Source organism: Pararge aegeria, chromosome 21, assembly GCF_905163445.1.
Source record: "Pararge aegeria chromosome 21, ilParAegt1.1, whole genome shotgun sequence".
Taxonomy (NCBI): domain Eukaryota; kingdom Metazoa; phylum Arthropoda; class Insecta; order Lepidoptera; family Nymphalidae; genus Pararge; species Pararge aegeria.
The window spans coordinates 15,718,724-15,730,335 of record NC_053200.1 but is presented as its reverse complement, the minus strand read 5'-3'; the positions used below and the strand labels follow the sequence as shown (position 1 = coordinate 15,730,335).

The 11,612-nt window shown below is 35.5% G+C and overlaps 1 protein-coding gene across 1 annotated transcript in view; it reads right to left on the bottom strand.

The window, feature by feature from the left end:
• Nucleotides 1-4,689: 4,689 nt before the first annotated feature.
• The window catches only part of LOC120633478, a 33,494-nt gene continuing 26,571 nt past the window's right edge, over nt 4,690-11,612 (bottom strand). The window contains exons 15-24 of the mRNA XM_039903689.1: nt 11,494-11,605; nt 10,757-10,841; nt 9,941-10,107; nt 9,546-9,624; nt 8,619-8,722; nt 7,805-7,978; nt 7,485-7,635; nt 6,493-6,679; nt 5,581-5,723; nt 4,690-4,878 (exon numbers count right to left, since the gene is read on the bottom strand). Of these exons, the coding sequence (XP_039759623.1) occupies nt 4,690-4,878; nt 5,581-5,723; nt 6,493-6,679; nt 7,485-7,635; nt 7,805-7,978; nt 8,619-8,722; nt 9,546-9,624; nt 9,941-10,107; nt 10,757-10,841; nt 11,494-11,605 (1,391 nt within the window). The remainder of the gene's footprint in view (nt 4,879-5,580; nt 5,724-6,492; nt 6,680-7,484; nt 7,636-7,804; nt 7,979-8,618; nt 8,723-9,545; nt 9,625-9,940; nt 10,108-10,756; nt 10,842-11,493; nt 11,606-11,612) is intronic.

The following is an 11,612-nucleotide window of genomic DNA, read 5'->3' as shown; positions in this document are numbered from 1 at the left end:
AGCAGATTTAGACTCTTAATTTAATAACTTTATTTGTTAACTACTTAATATGTTTTATTTATAGAAGCTGAAACCTCCAAATTTGGTAACCTTTATTGACATAAGGAATGAAATTAGCTCAATCGTTAATTTTTGGTGCTGCTTTTAAGTCAAACATTTCTCAATAATTGAGATATGGTGTTATGAAATTTAATAGTTTAGATGAAACGTAACGTAGTAATTTATTTATTATATATGTTTTGCCCAACCTTGGCTGATCTTGATGGAATTTGGCACAAAGATAAGGACATAGGATACTTTATATCCCGAAATTGCAAAGGGGTAAAGTTTCCAGATGGTAAAAGAAAAGATAATTCATTAGATAATTTTGAATAGATATAGTTTGCATCCTGGAAATAGACATTAGATAAATTTGTCCAGGTAAATAAACTTTTTCTACGTGATTCTTTAAAACCAAACAAACGCGGCAGCAGTAGCTGGTTTCTTATAAAAACTCAACCTTACTTGGCGAGGTTTCTTTAATTTTTGCATGACATTCTTAAATGTAGTAAGGAGTACACAGACATTAAGCCACATCCGAGCTGCACGGCATATACGCACGAACTACTAGCATTATTCATTGCTATCGAATATTAAATATTTTCAAAATTAAGGCAATGTTATTTATATTAATATATATACATATGTATATAATATATATATATATATATATATATATATATATATATATATATAAATATATTAGCTATAAATACAAATAAAATAAAAACATACATGAAATTATAATATATATATATATATTTATATAATTCCTTTTACGCCATTGGTTGCCTGGAAGAAATCGCTATGTAGCGATAAGGCCACCAAATTGTACTCCCTTGATATGTATTTATATCTCTGTAACTATTCTTTTTCTTTGGTGTACAATAAAATTGTATTCATCGTCATCATCACCATCAATGTTACTTAACAATATAATATTTAAAATAAAGGTAACTGCAATAATTTCAACGTTAGAAGTAAGAATAAATTAAATTAGTAATCAGTTTAAAGGTCATTATATACAATTTTATAATAAACTACGGGTTGACATATTGGAGATGTCTCTTAAAAAGTTCAAAGTTTGTATTAAACGTTAGCTTATAAAAGCTCTATCATAGTATAAAGGATTACGTAAACTTAAAACAAGCTTGGTTGTGAATTGTTGCTCTTTTAATAATTATAAATGAAAACGTGAAATTGTCATAGAAAAAGAACTCTCTATTGATCTTTATGCTTGGTGTGGGCTTTTTCATAGACCGGGCGCATTTGGAACCCTCGTTCCCGAATATGGTCATCGCCATCATCTCACTACCATGTACACAATTTTTATTCGATGTGCGCATATCAAAAGAGCCTTGCGAAGATTAATAACCGAAGCACGCTATTGTGCGTTCTTATTTAGTTACAGTATAACGAACTTTCGCTTTCATTAGTTTTAATTCTTATCTGTTTCGGCTTAGCCAAGAAAAAAACACTGCGAGATTGGTTAAATAGTGCCAGCAGCGTCTCGCAAGAATCCACTCTATCCACGTCCTTCGTCACATATTTTTTATTTAGACTTTTGACATTGCAACGTACAAAAATGACAAATAAATGTTTGTTATCGGACGTTGGCCACTAACTCTTAGAAACGTTGCTCCACAAAAAGTAACTGCGGTGTGGCTGTACGAATTTTAACTACTGTCAAGTTTTTACAGTCTAATCTAGTTCGGAAGAATCATAAATCTTATAAAACAGTAAAGGGAAACTTTCAGGAAGGGAAACACAATTTTCAGGTCAAAAAGGTATTTTATTCTACAATTGTCATAATTTTAGTTATCAGTCGGAGCTTTTGCAGTTTACATACAAACTTAGAGTATTAGTAAAGATATTTATGTCTGCTCTTTAGGGAAGTACTACCGCCATGCCTATTTCTGCCGCCGAGCAGGATTTCTGTGTTCCGGTCCGAAGGGCGTGGTTGCGGTATAAATACAAGCATCTCAGGTTTAACACCTACGAAACACGCAGGGTGCCGCAGTATAGGACCTGTTCCTTGCATGACATAATAATAATAATTGTCTTGGCAGCGCAATTTCAAAATGCCATTGACACTAAGTCGTTACCGACATTTATGACAACTGGTGTCACGTTCCTACTACACAAATCCGGAAATACCACGGACCCTAAAAACTTCCGACCGATTACATGCTTACCCACCATCTATAAGCTACTTACATCCATTTTGACATCAAAAATAACGACGCATATCAGTGCAAATAATATTTTGGCCAATACTCAGAATGGATGTAAGTCCCGGTCTCGTGGTACAAAGGTACTCCTCATCATTGATACTGCTATTTGCCAGCAGGTTCGGCGAAACAGAAAAAACCTAACGGCTGCTTGGATTGATTACAAGAAGACTTTGATTCGGTGCCTCATTCGTGGCTCATGAAAGTCATTCGGTTGTATAAGGTCGATGCAACCCTATGTTCTTTTCTTGAGACATGCATGAGGCAGTGGATGCCAGTCCTTCGTCACTCAGGAGCTGTTGAGAACTCTGTATCGACTGAACCGATAGTTTAAGTCCTTTGTGGTTTTGCATAGCCCTTAATCCTCTCAGTACCTTACTAATGGACTCGGGACTAGGATTTCGCCTTCGCAGGGGTTGTGAGCTTCTCACTTACTATATATAGATGACTTCAAGCTGTATGCATCAAAACGACCCAACCTTATGGCATTGTTAAAGATAACAATGCCATAAGGTTCATTAAGGTTAATCATGTAGCCCGGATAATTCACCAACAACTTGCTCTTCGGTATAGCCTTATTGATTTTGAGATGCCTTACTATGGGCCTTAACCCAGCGTCAGTTCTTGTGCTAGTCGATCGATCAGTGCGCCGTGCAATAACTGTAGACATTACTATTCCACATGACGATAATCTGGTGAAAGCTGAAGAGGAAAAAGTATCTAAATACTTGGACCTTGCTCACGAGATTACCGCCATGTGGAATGTTGAGTTATTGTTCCGATCGTCGTTTCAGTCAATGGTCTTCTTGCGAAAAGCTTCGACCAACATCTTAAGAAGCTTTCGCTTGGTTGTTGGATCAAGGGTCGGATACAGAAGGCAGTAGAACCTGAAATGGCGTGTATTGTGAGGAGGTTCCTCACTCTGGAGCCCTGACCGCCGGTTGCTTGGGCATTCAAAAGCCCCGCAAGCGGAGGGTGGTTTTTTTCTTGAAAAATTTTAATAGTTTTTTTTTATAAGCATTGTTAAGAATTTAAAAAGAAATGAAAATATATAAATGATAGATTAAAAATGATAATAATCATCATATATTTGCAAAAAACATGTGAAATTATAGATGTTACAAAAAATTATACAGAACAATGTTTAGCCCATTTAAAGGCATGCTAATCTTAACTTAAAAATAATTAATAACATTCAGAATTATATTAATTACAATTAATTTCATTTAAGCTATTTAATTACAATTAATTTCATTTAGGCCAGCAAAGTATTCATCTACGGAATAATAACATTTGTCAATAAGATATTGTTTTAATTTGTGTTTCAGCTGAGGTTATTTTGTTTATGAACAAAATATGACAGAAATATCATTAAAAACATAAAAAATGTAAATTTAATGTAATAATATTCGGTATTTATATGTCAGTAAAATTTTATGTCAAAAAGTAAATATAAAATATTAATTACTATAAAATTTCATTCAATAGGTAAATTATATAAAGTCTATTAAAAAATCGCTTACAGAGTAAAAACACTTGCTAACTAGCCATTTATGCAGTTTTCTCTTGAACGCATTAAAAAGTAATTATTTCAATGGATCAGGCAAATTGTTGTATATTTTAATAGACATACAATTACAATTTTTGCGATAAGAAGCAAAAACCTGCAAAGTGTTGCTCTGTTTATAGGCGATGGTTTTCCACTTACCGTAAACTGTGCCATCTGCTTTGTCCTTTAATTATTATTGTAAAATTGTACCGAGAGTTAAACATTCTACGTTAATTATATCCCTTGTCAGGATATCAGGATATCCCTACAGAATGAGAAGGGTTTACTTAGTCCACCACGCTGGGCAAGTGTGGATTGGTAGACTTCACACGCCATTGAGAACGTTATAGCACTAAGGCATGCAGGTTTCCGCACGTTGTTTTCCATCACCCTTTAATCCAAGTGATATTTAATTTTTTTAAGTTAAAACGCACATAATTCCGAAAAGTTAGTGGTCCGTGCCGGGGCTCGAACTCGGTCTCCATGAAGGGAAAGCCAAAGCCTTATACCCTAGGCTATCACCGCTTTATTGGTTATTAAATCAGACAACTCTTTGATCTGAACACAGTAATGCAGCTTGAGCATGGCGGGAGTACTCCCCCGGATGAGCTCTGTTACTAAAAGTTCTACTACTACTACGTAAAATTATTAAATTGCTAATGCAGTATATTAGCGAAGCTACTAAGCCCATGCCCTTTAGATTGTTATTTGGGCTAATAGTTAAAATATAGGATATAATGTAAATTAAAGTATCGCGCTTTCATGCCATAGCGGGAGGGGAGTTGACGGCTATGAGCTACGCGCGCGGCTCATATGCTTTAATATAACATTTTGTAACCGCTGGTGCAACCACGGGAAACAGTTAGTATTTTATAAATTAGTATTCATTTCTATTTTCTCTTGAGTGCCGTTAGTGTAGTCAACAGGTTTCTCCGCCGCCTCTGTCGACTGTCGTGAGCTCCAGTACTTGGTGAGCTCGACGAACGGCGCCTCCACCAGCAGCCACAGCGGCACTGCGGCGATGAACGAGATGGCGGTAACACCGAACAGCAACAACAACTGCAACCAGAATTATCATCACCATGCAGCAAATAAATAAACCAAAAAAGCTATTTGTCGTATTATTTTTTTTCAGTGTAACCAAGTTTCGTTTTCATTACTTTTAATCCTTTTCTGTTTCCGGTTTGGCCACCAAGTAAAACGACTGTGAGGTTCGCTAAATGGTGCAGCGTCTCAAAGGAATCCGCTCTAAGCGCAAATATTGTCATTACGCACATGACCTGGCTAGTTTAGTAAGTTATGGTTGAATATAACTTAAAATGTTATAGGGAACGTAAATTTCTAAGCTGTAACGCACTCTGTTATGGTATCTCATCATCTTCATTAACGAAGAGATATTTTGTATAATTAATAGAAATTAACTTATTGTGAGGTATTGTTTGCGGTCGTAAGTTTATTTATTAAGGTTGTTTTTTAGTTGTTAAGTACTAACATAGGTTTAACTACATTGTATTACTAACACGATATGGACAAATGTCCGAAATAAAGATTTATTATTATTATTAAGAGTACTAACAACATGCATGTTACACGTTTTTAAATATAGCACACACACAAAAACATGGACTGGTATACACGGCAATTACAAGTGCACATAGCATTGACAAAGCGTCATGTAATTTGACAAAAAATTAAACTCACCAATAAATGTTCGGTGAATATGAGTAAGTTGGAACTACCTGATTAATTTAATAAAAATACCTGATTTAATGACGAGAGGGTCAATAGAGTGGTCCTCAACGAGAGGAATAATCTGAGGAAGGGCAGGTGGATGATGTACACGCAGTAGCTCAGCCGAGCCGGTATCGTCCAGATCTTCCACTCAAACACTCTTCTGTATACATCTGGAATCACACATACGAATGCAGTATAGTTAGACCATCTAAATTCAACAATAATTAAGGGCATCAAGTCTCGCTGGCCACCATAAGCAGCAATAACACCAATGACGGACTGACAAAAAATAAATAAATATCGGTTTTGGGCTCAAAATTTTCAAAACATATTAAAATCTTCCAGCTACAGTTCTATTATAATTATGGATAATTCTATAATTCTATTATCTGTTAGTACTTCATGCATTAAAAGTTCTTGGTTCACTAGTGCACGCACTTGGTTCACCGCGGCGGGGATCAAATCAAATCAAATCAAATCCTTTTATTTGCATAAAACATTGTAGGTATACATGTTTAGTCATAATATATGACATGCAAATCTTAATTTAAACAAATTCATTTGTGTAATAATTAATAAAACATCAAAATAAATAAAATCAAAATAATCCGCTGAATATAATAAAATTTCATTAATTTCACTGTATGGAACAATAGACATGGAATGTCAAGTAAAAAATAACTAAACTAATAATTATATTTTATTATCCAAGAATTCTTTTACCGAGTAATAGCATTTATCAACCAACCAGTCACGTAACTTTGCTCAAAACATCAAGTAATCTTAATCCGGCACTAAACCGAACGACGCCAATCTTGTGTCTGTGGCTGGAAATTTATTATTATCAGAAAAATCAAATGCTTGTCAATTTTTTGTTCCACTCAGAATTCGATGCAGTAATAAATTAATTCCATGGAAGCTTTATGAATAATGACTTACTATCCAATTTAAATATAGTTCCACAAAGGATGCCTGCTACGGAGAGGGCGAATATTGGTTTAACTAGAACACCGTAGATCACTCGCACGTAGATCGGTTCTTTAGGGCCATCTCTGTAGAACATGCGGCCCGATAATATGATGACGACGAGCATTGGCAGGAGGGCCCAGTAGATGAATCGGTACTTCTGAAATCAAATTAGGTTACAAACACAGGTTTTTTAATTCCACTACAAGTTGGCCCATGACTGCCCTCCAAGTTTTAAGTGATGATGCAGTCTAACGCCCGAATTTAATATATAATCCATGATCTTAAAATGATCCTTCGCTGAAGCATTGGTTTACTTGATGATTACTAAATAAAATGTGCCATCTGAAAAATCTTTAGATGGTGGCGTAGTTTGTTTACCTTCTGGTTTAGAGTATTTTGTATAAGTTTTGGCAATAAATTCGGTAACTCTAATCGGTTCTTATGGGGCACTAAACGGTACGCATTTATCGGTAAGGTTGCTAAACATGCCACTGCCAGAGCTACCTACCAAACCAGATTAGAGGAAATCAGAAATTATAAATGCAGGCAGTAGACCATTTTCTCTGCAGGAAAAAGGGTATATATTATCCTCTCCCACAGCTTTATCAAATCTCCGATCATTGGCGCACAGGTGGAAATAATATCTGAATATAAATATACGTGCAATAATAAACGGAAATAAACTTCTTCATGCCCCTATGCCATGTTGCCGTGCTTTGTCAGGTGACATTATCGGGGGATTTAATTTTTGTCTCCCGTCTATGCTAGCCGTGTTTTTGGGGATAGAAGCCACATGGAGTTGCTACTTATAAGACCATATCACCCATGCGCCAGGGAGGTCTACAATATAATAGTCGCGAGTCAATATAACCAGCTTTGGGCCAGTATGGTAGGTGGACGCACTAAATTTCTTGTTTTGCTGTGGGACATTTGCTTATTGATGGTGATGATGATAAACTCACTTTATACTTGTTGATGTCAATGTCAAGCTGCTGGAGCCTGTACACGAGGTACCCTAGCGCCATGCCCACGACGTAGCTCACGATGTTGGTGTGGCCCATTTTGTACACCTCGTTGAAATTGGGATCGCTCTCGAATAGTGAACGGGTTTCACTGAAAATAAACATTTTTAGACAATGAACCTATTAGTTTTATTTGCTATAATCTCAAAAAAACTTGTAGACAGATTATTAAAAAAAAAAATTGTTAGTTTCTTTGAATTTATGTCGAGAGTCATTTCAATTCTTAATTACATTTTATAGCTTAATAAAATAAAACCTACTGGGGTTCCATAATCAAAATCGGGTATAAGTCTCGCACGTAGATGTGAACTCCTAGTATGGTTATGCCGAGGATGAAGAGCGTTGCCAGGATTGCAGCTCGATGCCTCCGATTCCTCAAGGCCACGCACGTGATGATGCCGAGCACGAACATTTGCATGTCCACTCCCAAGTACCTGGACGATGAAACAAGTGTAGATCTTTTTTATTATTTCATTTGAACATCTTACGCGCCTGTCAGAACCGCTGTTGGCGTGGTGTCTCACAGTGGGTGTAAACTCAAGCTTCTTTAAAATATGATCCAATTTTTGTTATCTTTTAAAGAAATAAAAAAAAAGTTGCCATAATTATGTCCTGCTATATTCTTCCAGACTTTATATTTTGAATCCCGGGACCTTGTTATCTGCAGTTGAACGTGCTTATTACTGTATTGATGAGAATGTCAAAGGATTTTAATGTAGACTATATCTTAGTAGAATATTAAGTACCCATGCTTTTTCTGATTTATTTATTTATTGTTATTAGGTACACAAAATAGGTAATAACTAAAAGTAGATTTAATTATAGGTAATAACAAGTTTTGTTCTAAGCTACAACCCAAAGTATATGTATATGTACTTGGAATTAAAATAAACAAAAAGTAAAGATAAAATTAAAGTGGAAACAAAAAAGAAACACTAAAAAAATATATATATAATTTCCCTAAAGATTATGTGGAATAGTGCTTAATAATTTGATTTTTTTTTGTTAAAAATGTTAAATTTAGTTTGATAATGATGATGATTTAAAATACTAATAATAAATTGTTTTTCATACCATCCCACGACGACGCACTGAGCATTGTAAAAGTAATTGTTAATGTAGAGAAGGCTCGCCCACCAGCGACTTCGGCAATGAGATCTCTCTACACCTCCTGATACCTGCAAATACAAAACGTTTATTGTTTATATCCAGAAGTTTTTCGAAGGAAATAAATAAATAAATAAAATAAATATACTACGACAATACACACATCGCCACCTAGCCCCAAAGTAAGCGTAGCTTGTGTTATGGGTACAAAGATAGCTGTTGAATATTGTTATGAATATAATACATAAATACTTATAATATACATATAAACACCCAGACACTGAAAAACATTCATGGAGGAAACATTCATTCATGGATGAAGGAAGAATTAGTAGAGCTTTTTCTGGCAGAGCTGGTCAGGGGAAGTACTAAAACCATGCTTATCTATGAATGAATGAATGAATACACTATTATTATACACCAAAGAAAAGAAGTAGTTACAGAGATATAAATACATATCAGGAGAGTACAATTTGGTGGCCTTATATGGCCTAATGTGGCAACCAATGGCGTAAAAGGAAAAAACATAGAAAAGAGGTAGGTGGTGCAATAAATAAGATTTAAAATTATACAAATATAAAAATAAAATATATTCATATAAATATATTACATATAAATACAAATAAAATATATAACATAAATATCTATCGCAGCATTACCGTAGGATTGTTGCAATGTTCTATCGGTAGTACGTGGTTGCCGCTGCAATTACAGACACATGAGGCTTAACATCTACGCCTCAGTTTGTCGGACGTGTTGTTTGCTTGCGCTGTGAAGTGTTGCTCTGTTTATACGCCTTGGTTTTCCACTTTTCCAGACAGGTCAGGTCTACAAAAAGTCTTAGCACACCCTATCCAACTAACCTCGAAGTTTGTAGTTATTATAAACACTTACTTCCCAAAAAGGCCCAGCTCCGGCGAATTTGATCCACGTGGCCATCACAGCTATTGTCGCCGCATACACTGGCGTCAGTCTGAAAAAAGTGTTGAGTTGCTGAACGAGGGTTTTCACATAATTATATTTGATTTTAATGAGCTTCGGACATTGCTTGTTACTACCTTACCGACGAACACGAACCGCTAAGCGATTACGGGTTCCGGTACGATGATGCGTAATAGTGTTACTAGTCGTAAAACTTTTTGTGACAGAATTAGGCACTCGACTTATCCGGGAAGTACTACTAAGTAAAAGCCGCATTGTTGCAAAGTTGTTTTCCGCAGGGTGATTACGTATCTCACGAAAGTCAAACGTTACTTGCAATGAAATAAAGCAATCAGCATCTGACTCACCTTAAATATCTCATGAGGAGTCCCTTGGGCACCATGCGCCAGTTGAGCCGTTTCTGCTCCGAGTGCAGCTCCATCTTGTAGGCTAGCAGGAAGCCCGATATCACCAGGTACGCCTGCAGGGCTATCGAGCCACTGATTATGATGTGCTGAGACAAATCGTAGAAGTTCTGGAAGGTAAGAAGTAAATTCATCATCATCAACATATTACTCGCTCACTACAGAGCGCGGGTCTCCTCTAAGAATGAAAAGGGTTTACACGTCTTTGAGAACATTGGGAGAATTCTCAAGCATCTTGGTTATCTGACGATGTATTCCTTCATTTTTAAAGCGACAGATATTTTGTTCTTAACACGCACATAACTTTAAGGCGCGTCCCGAGTTTCGCAATCCGACCCCCGGAAAAAAGGCAAAGTCCCAAGAAGGAGTAAATTACGAAACCGAAACTGTTTACAAAGATAGAGAAATTTAGGGTGAATTCACCGGCCACTTGGGAAACGAAGTTTCTACCAAGCACGCAATTGTTGCTATACCTTGAATTCTGAACTCTGAGTATAATTTGATTGATCGCATTTAGATGACATCATCTTGAACTGCATATGGCTACAAGCAGTGGGACATTAATAGTTTGGGGATTATATAAACCCATGTATGGCCCACTACTGGACACGAGTCTCCTGCCAGAATTACAAAGGGTTAACGCACATAACTTATAAAAGTTAGAGGCGCGTGCTGGGATTCGAGCTTCTACCCAATGCGCTATCACCGCTATAGGGGGGATTATAATGATAAGCAAACTAAAATGTAGCAAACTAATACCATTTCGACAGCGTAGGGGTTGTTCAGAGCTATGAGGAAGGGCCACATGCAGTGGACCATGATAACACCCACCAATATGATGCACCTGAAGATAAAAGGAGAATGAGGAATTTTTAGGCAAACAAGACTTACTAAGAATGTTCTCGCATACATCACAATTATTTTTCTAGTTGAGAATGTGGCCAAGCAGTTACTCTGAAACATATTATAACATCAACTCGATTTTTATAATGTATGTCTTTTCATTTGATATCCATACTGAAGGTGATGTTAAAAAATATAATTCACCCATGTAGGGCTGCATGGAGGTAGAAATTCTAATTCGTAACTATTTTTATTTTTTATTTATTTTTATTTAAACAACTTTATTGCATAATAAAAGAAACACACACAGGAACACTTATTTTAACATAAATTATTTGCAAAAGGCGGCCTTATCACTAAAAATGATCTCTTCCAGGCTACCTTAAGTAATAGAATAAGGCAATGAGAGACAGGAAATCGCAGTTCTATAAAAAAATAAATAAATAATTAAATAAGATAGTAAATGTAATAATATATCTATAAATAATTAAATTTATATAATTATTATATAACTATCTAGTATGTTTAATATTGATATTTCATTTAGCTTTTGATTATAACTGATTATTGTAAGTACTTGATTATTCTGTTATATATAGATGGGTCATAGTTACCAAATAAAGAATTTTTTTATAATAATAAATTAAACTAACCTCCAGAAATTGATTCCTTTTAGTCTTTGTAAGCGTGGATCTTTATGCTCTGTGTGTTTTATAAGATTCTTCCAATTTTTGCTAACGGAAAAACATGACAATAGGCTTCTTTCTAAAAA